This window comes from Neltuma alba, unplaced genomic scaffold (genome assembly GCF_004799145.2).
Source record: "Neltuma alba isolate B1F8T4 unplaced genomic scaffold, ASM479914v2 tig00001330_pilon, whole genome shotgun sequence".
NCBI classification, from domain to species: Eukaryota; Viridiplantae; Streptophyta; class Magnoliopsida; order Fabales; family Fabaceae; genus Neltuma; species Neltuma alba.
The window spans coordinates 1,893-27,193 of NW_021632420.1; the positions used below are offsets into that span (position 1 = coordinate 1,893).

General features: G+C 33.5%; 1 protein-coding gene and 1 long non-coding RNA gene across 2 annotated transcripts; one reads left to right on the forward strand and one right to left on the reverse strand.

Moving 5' to 3' along the window:
* Nucleotides 1-14,983: 14,983 nt before the first annotated feature.
* On the forward strand, nucleotides 14,984-18,106 carry LOC114755432 (uncharacterized). The gene is made up of 8 exons (XM_028944312.1): nucleotides 14,984-15,512; nucleotides 15,613-15,795; nucleotides 15,875-16,168; nucleotides 16,301-16,491; nucleotides 16,571-16,652; nucleotides 16,734-17,153; nucleotides 17,690-17,799; nucleotides 17,890-18,106. Exons 1-8 carry the CDS (start codon nucleotides 15,042-15,044, stop codon nucleotides 18,104-18,106), a joined length of 1,968 nt encoding a protein of 655 aa, XP_028800145.1. The 5' UTR covers nucleotides 14,984-15,041.
* A 1,558-nt stretch (nucleotides 18,107-19,664) lies between these two features.
* On the reverse strand, nucleotides 19,665-22,736 carry LOC114755382 (uncharacterized). Its single transcript, XR_003741306.1, has 3 exons — nucleotides 22,725-22,736; nucleotides 20,134-20,364; nucleotides 19,665-19,762 (listed from the first exon to the last, which is right to left on the reverse strand). It is a non-coding gene; the product is annotated as an uncharacterized LOC114755382 (long non-coding RNA).
* Between the last annotated feature and the right edge of the window lie 2,565 nt (nucleotides 22,737-25,301).

Sequence of the window (25,301 nt, forward strand, 5' to 3'; positions counted from 1 at the left end):
CCCAATTCTCTTCTGAAGAAGTTGAACTTCTGTTGATCTAGTGGTTTTGTGAAGATGTCGGCTATCTGATATTCAGTGGGGATGAACTCAACCTTTACATCTTTCTTTTGAACATGGTCCCGAATGAAGTGATGTCGGACATCGATGTGTTTGGTTCGAGCATGATGGACTGGATTCTTGGACAGACTTATCGTGCTCGTATTATCACATAAGATTGGAATCTCGCGTAAGTTGATTCCTAGATTGTATTTGTTGTTTTAGCCATAAGATCTGAGCACAACAGCAGGCAGTGGCTACATATTCTGATTCTGTTGAGGAGATTGCCACGGTGTTTTGCTTTTTACTTGACCATGAGACAAGACATCCTCCGAAGAATTGACATTGTCCACTGGTGCTTTTTCTGTCTGTTTTATATCCACCGTGATCTGCGTCTGAGTATCCCATTAGATATTCGGTTCCTCTTTTTGGATACCAGATTCCTAAATTTTGAGTTCCTACAAGATATCTGAGTATCCTCTTGACGGCTTCTTCATGTGACTCTTTTGGAGCTGACTGATATCTTGCACACATTCCCACACTGAACTGAATATCTGGTCTACTTGCAGTGAGGTATAGTAAAGAACCGATCATCCCTCTATATCTTGTTAGATTTATGTCTTTCCCGTCTTCGTCTACATCAAGCGAACAGGTTGAGCTCATAGGAGTCTTTACACTTTTGGCATTCTCCATTCCGAATTTCTTCAGCAACTCCTTTACATATTTCGTCTGGGATATAAATATACCGTTTTTCTTTTGTTTGATTTGTAATCCCAGAAAGAAGTTTAGTTCTCCCATCATGGACATCTCGAATTCTCCCTGCATAAGCTTAGCAAATTCTTGACAGAGATCTTCGTTAGTAGCACCGAAAATAATATCATCTACATATATTTGAACAATCAAAAGATCTTTCCTACTTCTTTTAATGAAAAGTGTGGCATCCACTTTACCTCTTTCAAAACCTTTTTCTATCAGGAAGTTGCTAAGTCGTTCATACCAGGCTCTAGGAGCTTGTTTCAAACCGTACAAAGCCTTTTTAAGTTTGTAAACATGATTAGGAAAATTTGAATTTTCAAAACCGAGAGGTTGTTCGATAAACACTTCTTCTGATATATAACCGTTCAGAAATGCACTTTTAACATCCATTTGAAATAGTTTGAAATCTTTGATGCAAGCAAATGCCAAAAGAACTCGTATGGCTTCTAATCTAGCTACAGGAGCATACGTTTCTTCATAATCGATTCCCTCTTCTTGATTATAGCCTTTTGCTACCAATCTGGCTTTGTTCCTGACGATCTGAGCCGATTCATCGAGCTTGTTTTTGAATACCCATTTGGTGCCAATGACCGGATGGTCTTCTGGTCTGGGTACCAATTCCCAAACTTGATTTCTCTCAAATTGATTAAGCTCTTCCTGCATTGCAACTATCCAGAATTCATCTGATAGTGCTTCGTCAATATTAGAGGGTTCAATGTGAGATATGAATGCAGAGAAAAGAACTTCATTGACTATTTGTCTCCGGGTTTGACCCCTTCATTGACTTTACCAATGACTTGTTCCAGAGGATGATCTCGGTTATGTCTCCATGCCTTTGGCTGCTCTAGATTTTCTTGTAAAGAAGGATCGTTTAAATCATCCCTGTTTTCTGAAACGGTTTCTGAAAATAATTTGTTCGAGTTTTTGTTCAAATCCAGTTTTTGAAAATTTTGAACGATTTCAGCATCATCATCTACAGGTTTCGAAATTGCTTCAGTTTCAGCAAACACCACATGAATTGATTCTTCTATTGTAAAGGTTCGTTTATTGAAAATTCTATATGCTTTACTACGATTAGAGTAGCCAAGAAACAAACCCTCATCAGCTTTAGGATCGAATTTACCCAGTTTTCTTTGTTGTTGTTGTGGATATAGCATCTGCTTCCAAAGATCCTTAGGTGTGACAGATTGGGTTTTCTCCCTGTACAATTCATATGGAGTCTTCCCGAGCAGTGTTCTGATGTAGGCTCTATTAGATATATAGCAAGCTGTGCTCATTGCTTCTGCCCAGAATACTTGTGAGACCCCTTTCTCATTTAGCATTGCTCTAGCCATCTCCGTGAGTACTCTATTCTTTCGTTCAACTACTCCGTTCTGTTGAGGAGTCCTTGGTGCAGAAAAGTTGTGGTCAATTCCATGTTCCTCACAATAGTCTGCAAATTCGTTGTTTTCAAATTCTCCTCCGTGATCTGACCTGATTGACACAATAGATATACCTTTCTCATTTTGGACCTTTTTGGCAAAAACAATGAAAGCATTAAAAGTTTCATCTTTAGAGGAAAGAAACAAAGTCCAGGTAAACCTCGAATAGTCATCAACTATTACAAGGGTATAAAGATTTCCTCCGAAGCTTTTTACTCTAGATGGACCGACCAAGTCCATGTGAATCATTTGGAGTGGTCTTTCAGTTGAAACTATCTTCTTTGATTTAAACGAAGACTTTGTTTGTTTACCTTTTTGACATGCATCACAGACATCATTACGTTCATACTGGATTTTTGGTAAACCACAACTAGATCCCTTTTTATTAATTTTGAAAGTTGATTCATGTTGACATGTGCAAGTCGTTTGTGCCAAATCCAACTTTCCTCCTTTTTACTAATAAAACAGTTTTCAGAAGTTTTAGAATCAATTTGAAGTGTATAACAGTTACCGTCCCTCGGAGCTCTCAGCTTTGTATTCAATTCTTCTTTCTTCAAGGTAGGTCATCTTTGCTTATGATTAAGCATTCTTCAGAATCAAAGATCACCCAGTTGTTTTTGTCCGCACTCTGACTGACACTGAGGAGATTATGACATAGACCTTCCACGTAGTACACGTCTTCGACCTTCATGCCTATGCTACTTCCGATTTCTCCAATTCCAGCAATTTTTCCCGATTGGTTTCCTCCGAAGCTTACTTTTCCTCCGTCTTTTGGTTTGAGTGATGTAAACTTCTCAGTGTCACCCGTCATGTGTCTGGAGCATCCGCTGTCTATATACCATTTATTTGTTCTGGATGCCTTGAGACATACCTGCAAAATTACAATCATGTTTTAGGTACCCATACCTTCTTGGGTCCTTTTGGTTAGTATGAGTTATTTTTGGTACATAAGTACCTTTGGGCACCCATTTTAATGTTCCGTAATCTCCTTTCTTCTTATAGTAACAAGAAGAAGTTGAATGGCCTTTACGGTTGCAGTGAGAGCAAAGTGCAAAAGGATTTGAGGAGTGCACAGAATTTCTAAAATATGTAAGATATGATCTACCACTACTCTTTTTCTTTCCTTTCGATTTATCTTGGGTTGGATCGTATCCTATACCAGTTTTGTCCATAGAGCACCGTTGAGCTCCTAGAATCACCTTAAGCATTTCGCTACCTTTAGTGAATTTTTCTAAGGTTCTGGTAAGATCTTCAATCTTTCTTTCGTTCTTTTCACAACTTTTGCAAGTCAAAGTCGAGAGTCTGTATTGACTTCAACTTTTGATTGTTGATCTTCTAAAAACTTTATCCTTTTCTTAGAGCTTACTAACTCCTTTGCAATTCTTACTAATTCTAAATGTAAAGCATTGTATTCGGACTGTAATTCATCATAAGATGGTTCAGAAATTATTACCTCGTCTGTTTCTGATTCCTCGTTTTCTTGGGCCACTAGACAGATGTTAGCGGTTTCTTCATCATCACTTCCTTCTTCTTCATCGGAGGAGCTGTCTCCCCAGATTGATGTGACGAAGGCTTTCTTCTTTCTGAATCTTTCTTTCTTCTTTTTCTTTGTCCTTCGTTCTGGAGAGTTGGGGACATTCCGCCTTGATATGTCCTGGCTTCTTACATTCGAAGCAAATGATTGGATCCTTTGGTTCGTTCGGATATGAGGAAATTCTGCGTTTCGGCTGAAACTTCTTTCCGGTTCTGTTTTTGTAGAATTTCTTGAACCTCCTGACTATAAGGCCCATTTCATCATCATCAAGATCATCTTCATTATCATCTTCGCTCTCTTGAGTTTTAAGAGCGATGCCTTTCCGGTTCTTCTCATTCATCTCCTTTTTGTATTTTTGCTTGCTCTCATATTCAGCAAGCTCCCGAACAGTGCTGCGACAGAAACAATGGATTCTCCTTTGGTTTCTTCAATAGCTGTTACTTTCGGTTCCCATTCTTTTGTGAGACCGCTCAGTATTTTCCTCACTTGATCTTCTTGACTATATTTCTTCCCAAGTGCAGTGAGGTGGTTTATGAGATGTGAGAATCTGACTTCCATATCTCGGATACTCTCTCCTTCCTTCATTCTGAATAACTCGAATTCGGTGGTGAGAGTGTTGATTCGACTCTGTTTTACACCGGTGGTTCCTTCATGAGCTATCTCCAAAGCCTCCCACATTTCCTTCGCGGTTTCCAGACTTGAGACTCTGAAGTATTCCCTCTGACTAAGCGCACACGTGAGTATGTTGATAGCTTTGTCATTTAGAGTCACCAGCTTCTTATCTTCCTCATCGAACTCCCTGGGACTCTTGCGTACTTGCTGGCCATCTATTGTTTTCATCGGGACATAGTTGCCGTGTTCTATTACGTCCCACAAACCATACTCTGTGGCCTTAATGAAGATTTTCATCCTCATTTTCCAGAAGGTATAATTTTCTCCACTGAAGCCTGGCGGTTTAGATGTTGAGCATCCTTCGGGTAGCACGCTATCTCCAAATCCTGCCATTTGATCTCTCTTCGGACTGTTAAATCCTTAGTGAAGAGACCTGCTCTGATACCAAATGTTAGAAACAATCTCACCCAAGAGGGGGGTGAATTGGGTGAGTTACAAAAATTTTAAATCAAACGTGACAGTATTGAATAAAAACAGAGAGTCAGAGTAAGGAGAAATTTAACCGCAGAGAGAGAAGACACAAGATTTATACTGGTTCGGTCTAAACCACGTGACCTACTTCCAGTCCCCAGAACACCTCTGAGTATTTCACTATCTTCCAAGATCGACAGGGCTCTTGGTGCCTCGGTACAGTAATTGAATCGCTCAATCACTCCCCCTTACTCCCGTAAGGATACAAGCCCTCTCAAGAGTCCACACTCTTGAGTATCACTCAAGTTTTAATAAGAGTAGTAATTGGCTCTCTTACAGAGTGAATTTAATGATAAACACTGATGCTCGGTAGTAACGTGAAAAACAGAGTATTGAATGCTAGACTAAATAATCGCAGGTGGTAGTTCCGGTATTCAATCTCTTCATTAATGCTTCTTCGCGCCTTTTATAGTTGATATCGTTAAGTAGCCGTTAGACGGAAGAGCTTCTAGCCGTTGTGACTCCGTTTGCGTGTTTCGCTGGTTTCAACGGCTCCGCCATTAATGCGTCTGAGCTTCTGACACTGTAGGTTGCAGTCTACGTAATCCCGTTGAAGAGCCGTTGCACTCGTTTTCATTAATCTGCATATTTAAGCTTTGAACAAATGAGAGTTTGCGGTGAATACTTTAATCTTGAACAAGAAGAAAAAACAAATTTATCATTCAAAGATTTGTGACGAAATCATTTATCAGTAAGAAGAACAGAAAGTCATTCTGGTTTAGTTTGATCGAAAAGATGATCGATTACTTGATGATAGATCAGGTTATCGATAAACAGAATGAAGACTTTTCGAATTAGTTCACCAATATTATCGATCAAGTGTTGGATCATTGACTCTAAGAATTATCATAGAAAGAGGAAATCGTTCCATGATCGAACAAGTGATCGAACACTTGTTTGATCGAACAGATTATCGATAATTCAAATGTTATTGAAATGAAACTTCAGTCATTGATGATCGAACAACTTATCGATAAATGTATGATGGATAATGTTATCGATAAACCATGGGTATGTATATATTCAATGAAAGACACAGACTATCTGAAGTGATCGAACAGTTGATCGATCAATGAATATTCGAACAAATGATCGAATAAAGTAAGAAGAGAAATTTAATCCTGTAAGACAAGGAAACTGATTATCGATCACGTTTTGTGAAAACATGAGTTTCAGGGAATTGAATGATCGATCATATTATCGAAAAACCAGTGATCGATTAGGTGATCGAAAATAGTTCAACATAAATTAATGCGAAATATAGCAATCCTTAGACTCTTTATCGATCATGTTATGTGAAAAGTTATTTATGCAAACAAGTTAAATTTATCGATAATGTTATCGATAATTTGGTTGCAGGAAAACTAAATAAGAGTAGATAAAAGCAATGATTATCGATCATGTGATCGATAATTTTATGATCAATAAGGTTATCGATCCATCAGTGAAGTTGATTACCTGCATTCAGAGAGTTAGAGCATAATGTTCGAACATGTGATCGATAAACAAATGATCGAGAATATGATCGATAAATTGGTAACAGAATTAATGTGCAGAACAAGTAGATTGTGTTACCTTTTATCGAAGTCGTTATTGATGACTGATTTATCGATCACTTGATCGATAAATACACTTCAGATTTGGTTCTCTTATCAGTAACTCGATTGTTTATCTGATATTATCGATCAGTTGATCGATAATTAACCATACTCTTGAGTGATTTTCACGTTAGCGATAATCGATCACTTTATCGATTAATTGTTTTATTCTTCGATCTATATAACCGATTTTCTAATTAACCTGTTTTTATTTGTCGCATTGATCGTTAAATTTTATTTGATTTTGATTAGTTGTAATTGAATAAATCGAATAGCTTCTTCGTCCCAAATAACACTATAAACCTGATTACATTTGAACAATTATCTGAAACCTTAGCGATAAACGATTGATCGATCAGTGATCGATCAAAATACTTAACCCAAAATTTTCTGACTTTGTTATCATCAAACTATAATCCTACAAATACGGTTATATTGAGAGAATACAGGTCAAGTCCCACAGAAGAGAAAAATTACCAAAAGATTCCAATAACAACCTCAACAACTTATAATGACAAATCCTACCGTGAGAATGACAACTTTTGAAACTTGTTTTTTAATTGTTTTTTTTTACTTGGGACCTCATTATAATTCTTCCTTGATAATTTCTTTATGATGTAACTTCTTTGAATTCCATATGATATTAGAGTAGGCTAAGTAAAAAGATTACACATAAAAGATTGGCCTATCACACATGGTTAATTTAAGCAAAATCCAAATAAACCAGAGAAAAAGGCTGACCTGTCATCAAGACAAGAAAACAACATATTACAAACAAACCCCCGCCGGGGGGGGGGGGAAGACTTAACAGTCACCTTTTTGAAGACTCGCTAAAATTTTGAGTCTCTTCTCAAACCAACCGCAAAACCACCAAATCTGACACTATTTGAAATTCCAAAGCGCAAGAGTAGATATTGAAGTCCCAAAGCACAAGAGTAGATACTATTCAGCGAAATCGTTAAAATATGGGACACAGGAGGACACCACCATGAATCACTAACTCACGAACTCACCTTCCTGAAGATGAAGTGGTTTCACAAGCCGCATATAGAGTGTGCCGATAACTTTGATGGAGCGAAGCTAGAGAGGAAAGCCAACTAGAGAGGCCATAAAAGGCCTTGAAACTCTGGAAGAAAGATAAATATGTCGTTGAGGGAAGATCCTAAAAATAGAGGACCCAAAAAAACGCGAAAAACCAAATAGGAAAAAACAAGAAAACAACGAGTAACCTCATATAATGTCATATATATAAACCTCATATGATCCATGCATATGTAACTAATGTTAATCCTTGAAGTAACCACGTTCCTTGACTGGTCATATATATTAGAGTAGGCTCCCATGTAGTTATCAAAAAAAAAAAAAAGAAGTAGGCTCTCATGAATTTGTTCATAATAGTACTATGGTGCTCCATGCTTTTTAAATAGGAAAATTGGTAAAAAAAATTCCAATTTAAAAATTTAATTGAATACAAGGATTTAAGTTTAAGCCAATGTGTAATTATAATTCATGAATATAATATATCTTTTACTATGTATAATACATTATCAATAATGTGCAACAATTATCATTACGAAAGTTATATACATACAGCGGGAATTCACAGATCATACTTACACACACTTAAATTAGGATTGTTTAGCTAATTAAATTTTTAAATAGAGATTTTGTCACCAAATTTTTCTTTTAAATGTTTTGTATTGATATTAATATAGATATATGATGTAGATAGAGCTGTTAGAAGATCATACTGAAATTGTTTCGGTTATTGAATCAGTTAGATAGTGGCTTGAAGTAACTTAATTATAATTAAAAAATATAATTTAATAAAATATTCATGCGTATAAGTTTGAAAAGTATAACATATAAATAAAAAATGTATTAATCTATACGTAAATGTAAGGTTTATAAATAAATCACATACTATAATCCAATAAAACAAAATTACTAAAAGGAATATGACTAGTCGATCCAAATGAATATCTACTACATTCAGTTTTTAATATAAGAGTCAGTTAGAGGTTGAATTTGATCTTAAATATAAAACTTCAGTTTACTTTGTCTCCCAAACTTATAATTTTTTTCTCCAAAATTTCCCTATTAATTGTAAGGGATTCCCACCCAGACTAGTTCTAATAGATATTATTTAAAAAAGAAAGTCAACAATCATTTGTTACAAATAATCAATATAATTATTTTTTTTAATCTTCTCATATTAGCTATCTAGTTTTTTTATTAACAACTGGAGTTAGTTTTTTTATTAACAATTGGGAAGACACTATAATAACAATAGATAAGTAAATAAAAGCTAAGGAAATCCCAAAATTTAAACCTTTTGGCTATAACCGTAATATTCTCCCATTATATTGTGATGCACATGGTGGTACCTAATATTCATATTTAAGATGCTCAATGTAATCTTTATACAGTATAGATGTTTTTTAAAATAATATTTATATTTAAAATATTTAAATCCAAAGAGATAATAACTCAGAATGAAATTCATCATGCGTAGTGAATTTTATTTGTAATTCTCTAACGTCAGTACATTAAAGTTCTGAAAATGGTGGCTTTCCCCCGCCTTGATCATCGCCCTCACGGAACGTTGACAAAATCCTCAATCTCGATTCCTAAAAAATTAAAAAAAAATGATTGTTAAATTTTAAAATTCTAAATTAAAAATTACTACAAAAATATATTGTGATTTATTTTTTAAATATAGTCATTCTTTTATGAACGTAGTAACCAATACTAATTTAAATTTTGAAGTTCAATAATCGTTAAAATTCACAATCTCAATTCCCAAAAAATTAAAAAAATAACCGTTAAATTTTAAAATTTAAATTAAGAATGACTACAAAAGTGTGTTGTTATTTATTTTTTAAATATAGTCATTTTTTATGAATGTAATAACCAATACTAATTTAAATTTTAAAATTTAATAATCATTTTTAAAGAATTTTTCTGGATAGAAGGATATGGGGGTGTTTAAAAACATTACCTTTTATTTATAATATATACAGCTCCATTAGTACTGGGAAAACGGGCCGGCCCGTGACGGGCTCGGGCTTAAACGGGCCGGCCTGTTTAAGCCCGAGTTTCAAAAATAAGTCATTTTTTCAAGCCCGGCCCGTGAGATGACGGGCTCGGGCTAGCCCGCGGGCTTTTGGTCTTTTTAATTAAAATAATTTTTTTTATTTTTTTTGTATATTTTATCAAAATAATAAAAATGAAACAATAAAAATTACTAATAAAAGGTATAAATATAAATAAAATTGAGTCACAAATATAAATATTATCATGTCTAAACATATATTACAGTATAATAAAGTCTATTGAATAAACAAACTAAATAGAGGACAAATATAAACAACTAAATAAGCATTAAGTTCAGTAGATAATTACAATGCGGATGATCTAGTTTGATTATAAATAATTAACAAAAAAGTTTAACTAACAAACATAGTATGCATAAAGAATAATCATTTATCATACCGACAAAAAAGAAAAGAGTCCATCATTCTTAGTTCTAAATTTGTTTCTACTATAAAAATGATATAGATCTTTATTTTAGTTTAAAAGATTTTTTGATCAATTATATTTCAAGTATAAAAAATATGGGAGAATGATAAATAAAGACTGTAAAAATTATAGATACAGTATTTTAATAGGTTTTGACAACTTATAAATAACAATATTTTTATGAATATACTAGTTTTAAATTTTGCAATTTTCATGTTTTTTTGGTTATTTTTCCCACAACTATAGTGATTCTTTTTTTCTTTTTGTGAATGCTATCTATGTGAGCTGTCAAGATAAGTAAAACTAAGAGTATGCTATGTTTAAAATGTTAGGGTTTTCTTTTTTAAGTTAAGAAAAAAAGACAAAAATTAAAAAAAAATAATTTGGCGGGCCTAAACGGGCCGGCCTGCGGCCCTACAGGGCCGGCCCGTTTATTTTTCGGCCCTACAGGACTAGCCTTTTTAAGCCCGACTTCCCTTTCAAGACTCCAAAATACAAGCCCGGCCCTTGACTTAAACGGGCTTAAACGGGCCGGCCCGACGGGCTCGGCCCGTTTTCCCGGCTCTAAGCTCCATCACAAGGCGCCAACACGTGTTTGTCACATGGCCGATGAAGTATGGCAGGAAGACACGTAACACAACCTAGAAGCAATAATTAAATAAAAATAATACTACATTCTATTCTTAGAGGTAATTGACTAATTTAAAAAAATTAATAAAATTACTAAATTATTTAATGGTAACATATGTTACATAATTTTTTTAAAATATATACATGTATTATTATATTATATATCAATTTATAAAAAGTAGTAAATTAGTTTTAAAAAACAATAAATATAAATACTTTAGGTAATTTATTAACTTTATTAATCTCTGCAAACAAATTAATTAGGTCTTATATTAAAGACAATAAATAATATTACATAGTTAAATATTTTAAATAAAAAATTTAGTAATTTAATTTTATGACTCTAGATTGATAAAAATGAAGTGTGCCGAGTTCTAGCGACTAGCTGATGGTAAAAGTCATTGATGAGAATGGTTTTTTTTTTAAAAAAAAAAAAAAGAGGAACAAAACTGTAAAAACACAAACATTTTTAAATTTCATATTGATCATAAAGTGCTAGTTTAGAATTTTGTAAAATCGGTATAACTTTTTTGAGTTTTATTATTTCAAAAGGTACTTTCATGAAATTTTCCCAAGAGAACATGTAAAAGCATCATGTTACTACAAAACACATTAATATGACACACTTTTTCTTTCTCACCCTTAAAAAATAAAAATGGCCTTATCTTATTTTACCGCCAAACTTTAAATTAATAAAAACAAATACTCGGTCGGCGTGTGTGTGTGTGTGTGTGTGTATAGGAAGAGAAAGCAATAATTAAGGTGAGTGAGGGAAAAAGAGTAAGATAGAGAGATGAAGAGTTCTATGAAATATGCAAACCCTAAGAATAATCACACGGCGACTGCCATTGCTGGGCATCATGGCAGGCTTCTCCATGGTGTTCTTCTGAGTTCTTCTCATCTTCAGGATGAAGACGAAGTGGAAGATGCTGAGCATGGACATCATGGTGATGATGTAGCTCATGGTAATGTTGGAAAATTAATTTTGATTCTATTTTATTCATGTTGGATTTGGTATTAATTTAATTATTTATCGGATCTATAATTATTCATGTTTTTCTTTGTTAAGCCTAAAACAGCATCCTTTTGAATTTGAAAAAAAATGATAATATGCCAAAATTCATATTTTAATAACTCTATTTTTGTTGGATTATGTATGGTTCATACAAAAGTGTTTTATATTTACCTGTGAATTAATAACTTTTTATTTAAAGCCAAAAGTATATGTATATTTAATCATCTAAGTTTACATCAAATTTTAGTTTTTTTTTAATCAGCACATTAAATTTCAGTTTAATCTCTTGAATTTGACATAATAATATTAAATAATGTATGATCATTTAAAAAAATGACAGATTGTCACTTTCGAGCATTTGTAATGAATTAATAACTTTTTATTTAAAGCCAAAAGTATATGTATATTTAATCATCTAAGTTTACATCAAATTTTAGTTTTTTTTTTTAATCAGCACATTAAATTTCAGTTTAATCTCTTGAATTTGACATAATAATATTAAATAATGTATGATCATTTAAAAAAATGACAGATTGTCACTTTCGAGCATTTGTAAGCTCTAAATTTTAGGGTGTGATCCATCTTATTAATTTCAATTTGAATTTATAAGCTTATGTAGATCTCATATATTTTATTTTATTTATTTATTTATTATCAGAATATATTTGAAAATAAAAAGGGAGAATGACATTGAGGTCCCACAGAAGCCAAAATACAGCAAAAAGGTCCCCTGAAATGTCATAATGTTTCTGAAGTCCCAAAGGGACTTAGATGCAATTTTCAGAATCTGGAAATTACCCTCTTGCCCTGGCTTATGAGATTCGAAAATGCTGAAGGGAGATTAGAGCCTCTGTTTTTCGTTCGACCGGAAGAAAGCTGAAATTGTGTTGCGCCTTCGTGCTGCTGGAAATCCAGTGAAAACCCACCGCAGTGCTCAAATTCCCCTCACAACCCGCCAAAAATCGGAAGCCGAAGTGGTTGAATGCTCGTCGTGGTGGCTCTTTTGTTCGACCGAAGAAATTTGAATGGTCTCGGTGGCTTTGCGGTGTTGAAAAATCGGTGAAAACCCACCGTGGTGCTGAAAATCGACTCACAACCCGCCGAAAATAGTGACCCAAAGTCATTGAATGCTCGTCGTTGATATTGAGGAGAACAGCGAAGCAACAACGATATTTCGTTTGGCTAATTTATATCACACTTGTAAGTACATTGCAAAATTAGAATATGAGCTAAATGATATTATTTATGATGAGTGGTAAATAATATGACCTGGTGTTAACTACCATATGTTGATGGATATATTGATTTGAAGGGCGCTACGACTTACCAGCAACTTTTTCATATTCTATGTTACACTGTAATTCTAGTTTAAACTGGATACAAGCCGGTGCAACTATCTCGCCTGGGTTACAGGAAGACAGTGTAAATATCCTCAATGGTTGACAGAAAAATGTAATTATGAACTGGGAAAAGATCTAAAAATGCTTTCTTCAAAGAATCAAGAAGTCACCATGATCTTCAAATACCAATCCAAGTTTTTCACGCACTATTCCTTCTACAAAGTATATGACAACTGACTAGATATTCTACATTGACCCTTAGCCCCATGGATTTTCATTTTTATGCACTATCCCTTTTGATATTGAGAAGGTATGAAGGGCAATTTTACTTGTTTTCAAACTTTTCAGAGAAAAATACTTCACTAATAAATTTGGTCTTTCTGTAATGTAATGATATGATATCTTATACTTCTTGCAATTGTGCTAGTCAGGTATACATCTGTTTATCATATAGAGTACTTCAATGATGAACAATGCAACATTCAATTTTAGGTCATATCGATGCCTTTCCTTTCACAATGTCATGGACGCAAGTCTCATCTTGGCAATGTAATCTTACTTCTTTAACATTTTCTAGTCTACAAAATTTTATCCTTGTTTTTTTTTTAAAGAAAAAGTTGTTTATTAGTATTGTTTTGCGGTAAATTTGAATCTGCATCAGTCTTCTTCCTTGAGACCTACTAGTGAATTTCCACATCCTCTGTCCCGTGGAGAGCAACCAGCTGGATCCATATAGGGTGAGTTTCTTCAAAGAATCAAATGTCATCATGATCTTCAAATACCAGTCCAAGTTTTTCGCACGCAATTCCTTCTTTAAAGTATATGAAAACTGACCAGATATTCTACATTGACTGTTAGCCCCATTGGTTTTTATTTTTATTCAAATCCCCGTTTGTGATTGGGAAGGTATGAAAGGCAATTCTACTTGTGGCAGAGGCACTGAAAATGCCAATACATTTTTTTTCCTTACACAATGTCATGGACGCAAGTCCCATTTTGGTAGTGTAATCTTCTTTAACATTTTCTTGTCCACGTATTTTAACTGGAAATGAGTCATGCATAACTATTTCAGCTTTCATATAAGATTGTTGACTTATTGATTTGGCTGGGGAATACGAGACATCTGATGAAGTTTCATGTCATAGAATTTCATTGTCCATGATTCTCCTTTTTTTTTCTTTTTAATAAATCTTAATTTTCTGTTGTTGTTCTTTGGTGCCAAATGAAAACACACTTTGTGCTACAATACTTAACATACAGAACTGCTGCATCAGATAAAAACAAATGGCAGATTATTATTAATGTGCATTAGACAAACCACAAAAGTAGCATATGTTGATGGATATATTGATTTGAAGGGCGCTACGACTTAGGAGAGTTACTTGATTTATTTTGATTTTTTCCCAGTTGAGGCTTGCCCTAAAACCTTCTGTGATTGTAAACAAAATATACTATTTTTTTGCCCCGAACTGTAACAACTCTATTTATACGGTGTTGGACCCTCACATTTGATTTAATTTGCTTCCATATTAGATGACTCTTGCGTAAGTTTCTGGTACTTCATTATTTTGTTTTGGCTCAAGAACCTTTTTAAGTGTTAGATTTTTTTTTCTCTGTTTGGTAGTGCTTTTAAATCAATTTTCTTTTGCAGGTTAAGAAGATGGGGAAGAATAGAACCAACAAAAGTGGACAAAGAAGCTGTAATTTTTCTGGTTATGCCTTGTTTACAGAGGAATTCCATAAGAAAAGCTCGAGGAAGTATGAATCACTTGAATCCAGGAATCAGCATGTGAGAAATGCTTGGGACAAATTATCTGAGCAACAAAAAGAGGAATATTGTAAAAGGGCCAAAGAACAAAGAGCTCCCACAAAGTCCAAAAAGTATATAGTTCCTTTCTACACAAGATGTGCACCTAAACGGTTCATCCAAGTTTGCAAGCATATCAAAGAGAGGAAGGAACTAATGGACAGGCTAAAAAGATAGGTTTTGATAAGTTGATTGAAGTATGTTGCCACACAATTCAAAGAGAATTGTGTGGAGAGTTTATGTGTGCATTCGACCTTCCAACAAAAAGCATTTCCATAAGAGGGAAGAGAAGGAAAATGAGGGCAAATGATGTGCATGACTTTATGGGGCTGCCAATAAAGGGAGAAGAGATTAAAGTAGCTGTGAGTGGTGAAGATGAAGTGTTCAAGCAATGGAGGGTTGTGTATGGTAATGTTCCATACAAGAAGATAGCGTCATTGTTGACTGAGGACAAACAAGATGAAAATTTTGAGATGCTGTTTGTCATGTATGCATTGGGAACATTGTTGTGTCCTAATGCCAGTATTTGTGTCACTGATTATTTGTTGAAGGTCATACTATCAACCAAGGATAGATTGGGTCGGTTTGATTGGTCATCTTATGTGCTGAATGAACTATACAAGGGCATTGGAGTGTACAAAAAACAATTAGAAAAAGGCAAGCTGACTGAAAAGAAGAAGAATGTGCCAGGTTGTCTATACTTCCTACAAGTAAGTGCTATTATAATTTGTATATTTCTGTTATCATTTCATTTTATGGTCTGAATGTTGTCAATGGCTGCTGTTAACTTATCATTCATGTGACATGCAGATGTATTGTCTACAAAAGTTTCCACTTGGGGAAACAAAAGCTTCACATGTTGAGCATGCTCTTGCATTTTGGGATGAAAAGAAAGTGCAGCAAAGAGTTAATATGGAGAAGGAGAGCGATCAAGGAATATTGCATCCGGCTAGTCAAGCCACCAGTTTTGATCCAGAAAATTTAACTCACCCGGTATGTGGACTTGGAGGCTTAATGTACTTTTTTTTTTTCTGTTGCTTACATATTAAAGTTCTGAATTTTACTTGTATAGGAGATCAAGAAAACATATGCCCGATTAGTGTCAATGCTGGGAGAGGAGATGATGGCCCTTCAGTCAAGACTAATGAAGGATAGTGGCAGTGCAAGTGAAGAGGAGAAAGATGATGATGAAGAATCGAAATCAGAAGAGGAAAAAGGGGTCAAAGGAAGTGAATCGGAGGAAGAGGAAATTGAGGAAGAAGGAACTGAATCGGAAGAGGATAGAAATGAAGAAGAAGAACAAAAAACTCAATCAAAAAAGGAGATGGGTGGAGAAGAAAGTGAAAGAGAAGAAGAGAATGAAGAGGTGAAAGAGCTACAAGAGGACAAAAAAGAGGAAGAACAAAAAAGAAGAGAAGAAGAGGATGAAGAGGACAAAGGAGAAGAAGAAGACAAAGAAGATGAAGAAGGAAATGCAGGAGAAGAAGAGAATGAAGAGGATGAAGAGGACAAGCAAGGGGAAGGGAAAATATATGTGAGGAAATCAACAAGGGTCATAAGCAAGGGCAAGGCTCTTAGGTCTCCATTTCTGGAAATCAAAACTAAGCCTGGGAAAAAGAGAACAATGGATGATAGGCAAGCTTTATTTGACATGTGTACAGCAAGGTGTGCTGAAGAGGACCAAAAGCAGTAAGTATTATGTTTTGGTGTCCAAATTTATATTATGTTACAGAATTTACTGACTTCATAATTGTTTTATTTACATTAGATACTTTGTATCGATGTATGGATACTTTCTAACCCGTGGTGAGCTGCAATGTCTCCAACGTAGAAGATGGATAAACGATAGGGTAAGTCACATGTATATAGTTAACATTAGAATGAGTTATTTGATGGTAAAGAGTTGTAATTTCTTTATATTGTCATTTCAGTTTATGACTATGGTGGCAAGGACATTTGTTGGAGATCAAAAGGATAAAGAGGGGAGAGTGAACCGGCATATATTTTCTGCAGATTTCATGCAAAAGATGGTAGCCAATCCTTTAAGATGGAAATGGGAGGACCATGAAAGGGAAATATTACCTAAATATATTGGGTACAATATAGGGGATTGCGATTTCCTTTTCGGTCCTACGTTATTTGAAGATCATTGGTTTTGTTATGTGTTGGAGACAAAGACCATGACCTTCTATGCCCTTGACTCCTTGGTTGATAGCATCACACTCATAAGATTACAAGCAGAGGAAGAAGAAGCAAAGAAGAAGGGGAGTGAGCAGCAACATGATGCGAAGAAGAAAAAGAGGACGACTAAAGGGCACTTCAATCCCAAACACTTTATGGCAACACAGACTGTGTGTATTTATTTGCTGCTGTCATACTTGTCAATGACTAGTCTTATAGTTGTCACTAGCAGTCTGCGTAGTTGTCACTGCATGCTCTATTAGTTGTCACTGGATGCTGTGTTAGTTGTCACTGGATGCTGTGTTAGTTGTCACTGGATGCTGTGTTAGTTGTTATCACGTGCCCTGTTAGTTGTCACTGGATGCTATGTTAGTTGTCATCACATGCTGTGTTAGTTGTCACTGGATGCTTAGTTGACTAGATGTTGTGTTAGTTGTCACTGCATGCTCTGTTAGTTGTCACTGCATGCTCTGTTAGTTGTCACTGCATGCTCTGTTACTTGTCACTGGATGCTATTACTTGTCATTGGATGCTCTGTCATTTCTCAGTGGATGCTCTGTTAGTTGTTAGTGGATGCTGTTTTTTGTTACTGGATGCTTTGTCCCTTGTCACTGGATGCTGTGTTACTTGTCACAATATGCTCTGTCCCTTGTCACTGGATGCTGTGTTGTTAGTAAAACCTTTTGATTATGTGTTTTTTTTGCAGATGAACTGTTTCCATACGATGTTGCGTGCTGTTAAGCCAGAATTGTTTGCCAATGAGGACAACATTGGCAACGAAGTGAAATGGGCTAAAGTTTATGTGCAGAATGATACGTGAGTGTAGTTGTTCTGTTTGATTGTGTTATGTTGTGTTTGTTCACAATAAAAATTGCATGCTGCTTACATATTGAATTTGCTTGGCAGTGATTCATGTGGAGTTCATGTCCTCTCTTGGCTACAAGAGTGGGATGGCACTGCTCGTGATGCTGCAGGATATACCATGCCACGATACTCCAATGATGAATTGCAAGAGTTGAAGGTTGGCTGTTTGTGGTGGTTGGTTACCCATCCCCATAATGAACATAGGGATGAAGTGATGTCATTGCTATCGGACTATAACAAGAGCAAGAGGAGGAAATAGAGGAGTCAATTAATTTTTTGTTATGTTATGCCAGGATGTGTTGTGAGATGATTGGCACCTAAGGGTGTTTGTCATGAGTGGCAATAGCTTAATGGTCAATAGGTCCTTTTGTAACAAACTGATCAAATTATGTTTATAATATTATTACCTTTGTTATTAGATGTTATGATACCAATTTCTTGGGCACAAGTCACATTTTTATTTTTTTTATTTTATATCTTTATTGATATCGATAAATTTATGTAATATTAATAAGTAATATAACATGAGTTAATGACAAGTGATATAACAAGTTATGTAACCATTGACAAGTCACATTGCCACCAATGACAAGTCCGTGTGACACCATTGACAAGCCATGGTGCCACCAACGACAAGTCAGTGTGCTACTATTGACAAGTCATAGTGCCACCAATGACAAGTCCGTGTGCCACCATTGACAAGCCATGGCGCCACCAACGACAAGTCAGTGTGCTACTATTGACAAGTTAGTGTGCCACCAATGACAAGTCAGTGTGCCACCATTGACAAGTCAGTGTGCCACCAACGACAAGTCAGTGTGGCACCATTGACAAGTCATAGTGCCACTATTGATAAGCCACATTGGCACCAATGATAAGTTCGTGTGACACTATTGACAAGCATGGTGCCACCAACGACAAGTCAGTGTGCTACCATTGACAAGTCAGTGTGCCACCAATGACAAGTCAGTGTGCCACCATTGACAAGTCATAGTTCCATTATTGATAAGCACATTGGCACCAATGACAAGTTCGTGTGACACCATTGACAAGCCATGGTGCCACCAATGACAAGTCAGTGTGCTACCATTGACAAGTCATAACGCCACCATTGACAAGTTACATTGCCACCAATGACAAGTCCGTGTGCCACCATTGACAAGCCATGGTGCCACCAACGACAAGTCAGTGTGCTACCATTGACAAGTCACAATGCCACCATTGACAAGTCACATTGCCACCAATGACAAGTCCGTGTGCCACCAACGACAAGTCATAGTGCCACCATTGACAAGTCACAGGGCCACCATTGACAAGTCTTAGTGCCACCATTGACAGGTCTAAGTGCCATGATTGACAAGTCACTATGCCACCATTGACAAGTCACAGTGCTACCATTGACACTTTATTAATAATGATTATATATGACAATATAACCAAAAATATAATATGACACAGTGATTGAGAATATCATATGTTACTAAAACAAGTTATGTAACTTGAATTCATATTGTTGACAACTTATATCAGCAAATTAATTGACAAGTGACAGTGCTCCGTTGACAAGTCATAACAGGTCTAATGACAATACAAGGTGCAGGTAATGACAGCTTAAATGACAGCAGAATCTAACATGCCAATTCATAGTCAAGTTTCATTTACACCTTCATATACATGAAACTACACCTAATTCACAACCCATCCCAAAAAAACACAGGGGTTGCATGTAATTACGAGAAACTAACTATTGGTGTGTATCCATTTACAAAAAATTCCCTTCACACCATTTACAAAATATTCCCTTCACATCCATATACAAAAAATAGCTGATTTCATTATGTTCTCAGATGGGATTTGGGTTCTTGCATGTCTTGGCAGTGTGTCCAAACTCTTTGCATCTTCCACAGTGATAAACCTGCATCAAGAATCACGCAACTGTCATTGACAAGTCAAGGAGCTATATTAACAACTGTCGCGGCACGCATTGACAACTATCGTGGCCTGATTGACAACACAATATCCCATTTCGTACTAAGGGTTTCCACCCACAGTAACCTTCATCTTTTTCTTCCTTTGCCACTGAACTAGCATCAGAACAGAGCAAAACCACCCACAAGCAACTCAAAAACAGAGCACCCATGATTATCCTACACACCCAACTTAAATCACCAACACACACCAACCAAAAACACAGCTTTTCTATTGATTAACTTGTGAATCCCATTTCCAAATAAAACCACAATCTGTCAAGAAAGGTAGGAGAGAAGAGGAAAGAAAGTTTCACACCTGAAAGTTTGTGGAGATTCACATGGAAGCTCTTTGGAGTTCACTAATGGTAATAGAGAGGATATTTCATCATCAATGGCTCCTTCCCTCTTTCCCAATGTCTTCTTTCTCAAGCATATTGCGCGGGAACTCTCACCCAAATGAATTTCTGCTTCTTCGTTTCTGATGGCTTAGGGCAGGGCAAGAAGGTAATTTCCAGATTCTGAAAATTGCATCTAAGTCCCTTTGGGACTTCAGAAACATTATGACATTTCAGGGGACCTTTTTGCTGTATTTTGGCTTCTGTGGGACCTCAATGTCATTCTCCCAAATAAAAATATTTCTAACTCATTTATTACTTTTAACTAATTTTAACTAATTTTTTTATTATCCATAAAGTAGTTATTTAAGACTTATAATAAAAATAAGGGAAAGTAGTAAATTTCTTAACTCTCTCTCTCTCTATGTTTCAAAAGCAAAAAATGATAAGTCATGAGTAGATAATTTATACTTATAATTTATAGCTTTTTATGCAAAAACAAAATTCAAAGTGCTTCAACCCAAACGCCATGTATAGATTGCACGTTTTCTCATACAATCACACGTTTAGAATGTCTAAACACTGTCACAAACGGATCCTTAATCATCTTAGTTTTCAGGGTGCTTGGATGAAAACAAAACCATAGTTTTAAAAGTAATTTTACGGTATACGAAGTAAATATGTGAATGAGTTTTTCTTGATTTACAACTTCCCAAACACCCCCTACATCAAATTTCAGTTTAGTCCCTCAAATTTGATATAATAATATTAAATAATATATAGTCGTTTTTAAAGAAAATAACAGATTGTCACTTTTTTAGTTTTATTTCAATATAATTTTTTCTTTAAAATTTTACTGAAGTGCTGTGTTTTTATTTTGTTAGCAAAAATAATGTTAAGTCGAGCTCAAGTAAAATTAAAATAGATAAATTCCACACTTTCTAGATTCACTACTTTATATTTCTCAGAACTTGGTGGAATTTGATTTTGGTGCCTGGCTATTGAAAGATAAGTAATTAAGGCGGTCATGTTTAATTTGAATATATATCCAAGTTGTTTTTTTAAAATAAAACAACATAATTATATAATATTTATAATTTTGAAATTAATTAACATTACTATCTGAAAATTTAAAAGTTAAATTATCTAAAAAAAAAAATGAATATAAGCTATGATTACATATTCAATCTCTAATTCTGCCGCTGTAAAATTTTATCTCTCAATTTAATTATGCTATGATCTCATGTGTATCATTCAAAATTGATTCTTTCGCCTTTTACTAAAAAAATTTTGAACAATAAACACTGTATTATTCGTAATTTATAAATAACAATATTTGATCTTTATATTGACATTGATTTTTTCTTTTTTTTAAAAAAAAACTGTTTCTGGTAGGCCATGTTAATTCCAACGGAGGATCTCAAGGAACCCACGTGTCTTCCGCTGAGCACCCTCACCAGGACAAAGGGGTTTTGGACAAGCTGAAGGAATGATCATCCCGCTTCCTGCGATTTCCAACTTTCTAATATTCACATCCCCCCCCCCCCCCCCCCCCAAAAAAACCCAAAAAACATGCTATATAAATTAGGTCGACCTTTCTGTTTTTTTTTTTTTTTAAATCAGTCAATTGCTCAAATCAATAAATCAGTGAATTAATATTTACGTTGGTTCCAATTGTTGATAAAGATTGTCTCTAATAAAAATATATATATGCGTAACAAAAAAAAAAATAGTTGGTTGGATCAAAACTCAAGTTTCAAATGGATTAAACTTGATAGAATATTTTTGTCCTGGGTTTGAAACCATATCGTTCTAGTTTTTTAAAAAAATAGTAATTCTTTTATTTTATTAGATTATATGAAATTTATACTTGAATGTTTTTATTTATTGTTAAGTCATTTTTTTATTTAATATTATTATTGGATAATTAATCTATAAGTCCCTATAGTTTTAACCGATTTTGAATCAGGTCCCTATAATTTTATTTCTTTTTATTAGGTCCTTATACTTTCACATCTTTTTAATTAGGTCCTTGTATTTATTTTTTCTTTATAAAGTTCTTATAAGTTCATCTCATTTTTAATTAAGTCCCTGAATTTTTTACTCTTCATTTTATGAATTCTAATAATACTATTCTATAATCATAAAATAGTATATATTATTTAATATTAGTTTATAAACAATAATATTCTAAAAATAATGAATTATTATAATAATTTTATTTTTTGCCAGCAAGAAAATATTATTTGTTTTAAAAAATTTATCTGAATTAATTAATTATATTACTTATATTAATTTAATTTAATTATTAATATTTTATATTTCAGTAATCTAATTAATTAAGTTTATATTTAACTAATAAATAAAAATTAAAACAACATGGACCTGATTAAGAATTTAGGGAAATTATAAGGATGTTATAAAAAGAAAAATAAATGCAAAGACCTAATTAAAAACATGTGAAAGAATAAGGACCTAATAAAAAGAAAAAAAAATTATAAGGATCTGATTCAAAATTGGTTGAAACTATAAGGATTTACAGATTAATTAACCCTTATTATTTTTAATGAACCTAATTATATTTTTTTAAATAAACTATGCTTCCTCCAATCTTTTATACATATGCGGCAGCTAAATGTTGGTGTATGTACTAAACATACTCTTATTTATTGAAAAACAAAAAAGCAAGGGAGAATATGTGATACTCTTCTAGTTCTTAATATAAAACCTATTTAACTAATTTGATTAGATTAAGAAAGTTAAGTAAGTTAATTAATTATAAGAACTATGACATATTTTTTCTAAAACACCATAATTATCTTTCTTATATCCTCCCTCCCTCTTCTACTTAATTATGGTTGAGGGAATATCTATAAGGAAAATTTAGAAAAAAATGATAAATATGAAAAATAAATATGCTATTTAGAACTAAAATCAACTCAACAATTAGATTACATATTAAAAATTAGAGGAGTAATTAATATAATATATATTTATTGGAGACAAAAATGCATCGTAGTTTAGAATTTCAAGTCAAAGTAGTTGCTTATATTTAAGACCCCTTCTATTTGAGGGAACACAAGTCCGAATCTCGAATAGCGTATTTATTGGGAGGATTTTGATCTTAATACTTTTAGCTTGATAAAAAATATTCTTAAATCTAAAATGATTTGAATATATCCTGAGTCATAAAAAAAACAGAAAATATTATTTTAATTATGATTGATTCTGTGCTCAAATCAATGTTTCAACCAGTTGAATGACAAATTCGATTTCGAATGTTTTAATCATGGACATGATTTTGTTTAAAAGAAATTATTGCTGAAAGACACAAACACAGAAGTAGCTAAGCCAATATGACATATGCACGTGCAGGGATGTGCGCACGTAAGCCTCGAGCGTGGTAGCAAAAATTCCACTTGTTATGTGTGTTTATCCGATATTTTCCATGGTGCTTATCTTCCATTTTATTCTCACTTCAAATTTAATCTTTCAAATTAATTGAAATGACATATTGTGATTTAATAATTTATATAAAAAAAAGGCTAATGTACACTAAGTGTTTTGAATTATTTTCACAAATGTATCAATCATCTTAAAATATTTAGTGATACAATTTCACCTCTAACATTTTAAAAATGGAGCAATTCTCACTCCAACCAACAAAATTTTTAGCTTTTGCCCAAATTAAAAAATTATCGGCTGTTTAGAACAATTAGTGAAGTGGTATAGTTTATTCTATTCAGAAAATTTCAGGTATAATTTTGTGCCCAAATTAAATAATATAGTGCCGGGTGTACATTATAACATCCTAATTTTTATTTCTAAAATTCAAATATTTAGAAATAATAATTATTTTATGATAAATATAATTTTATCTTATAATTAATTAAGAGATTTTTTTTACCTAAAATATGATTTATGAAAAAAAAAAGAAATTTAATTAATTAAAGGTGAAAGAAATTATTAAATAAAAATAATGAAAAAAAGTGGGTGAAAATTAGGGGAAAAAATGGGATTCTAAACTGTCATTTCTTCTTTTGGCCAAAAAAAAATTGTCATTTCTTCCTTTTAAAATGCGTTTTTTTTTTTTACCGCCATGTCATTTTCCACTTCCTCTCCATATGTCACTCCTCCATTTTCTCAGCTTAAGATTTTCTATTGCAAATTTTTTAGTACGTAAAACTATTTCTAATCACAATTTTTTTTAATAAAAGTTGTTCTACTAAGGGAAAATCCCAATTAAATCTATCTAAAATAATAAAATTTCAATTAAGGCTTATACTTTTAAAGAATTCCTAATTATGCTAAGAGGCCTTATTAGGGATTTTCAAATGTTGCTAAAAGACCGGAAGGCCTCTTTGTAATCAAAAAGGAAAATTGAATGTAGGTGTAAATCTAATTTTAGTTTTAATTATTCTAGTAGATTTACTAATGAGAACGTGATCTTTCTTAGATTTTATGTCAAATGTGTGTTTTGTAATTGTAAACCTTATGTCAACTCTAGAATTTATAGCCTTTTATTTTTCTATATAATAAAAATTTGATATTGAATAAATGTTGAAGACCGGAAAATTGAAGATGAATTAATGAGTCTCACTGTAAGTTGTGAAATAGTAAAATTAATTTTGATAGATATTCAAGAATTCCATGAATCTTTGATTTGGTCTTTTTCTCACACAAAAAAAAAAAATCTTTGATCTTGTTAATCTTTTACATTTGAAATCGTAAAATTTTTATTAGTTCCCATATTTTTGCAATTCTATAGATATCTAGAAATTATGTATTTTTATCTTGAATTTTCAATTATTTTTTATTGGCTATAATCGTTATTTTTCTTTTTTCTTTTTCATATGAAAATTTTCTTGGCCAAATTTTCATGTGATAATGTTTAAAGAAAAAAACATGTTAGTTAAATTCAATTAAAAGAATTAAAACTAAAATTAGGCTTTTTAATTATGAAGGGCATTTTGGTCTTTTAGCAACATTTAGAAATCCCTAGTCAGGCCTCTTGGCCTAATTAAGAATTTGTTAAAAGTGTAAGCTTAAATTAGAATTTTGCTATTTCAAATGGATTTAATTAGAATTTTTCCTTCTACTAATTTAGGTTGATCTAATAATAGTAATTTTGTACTATTTAGAGAAAATT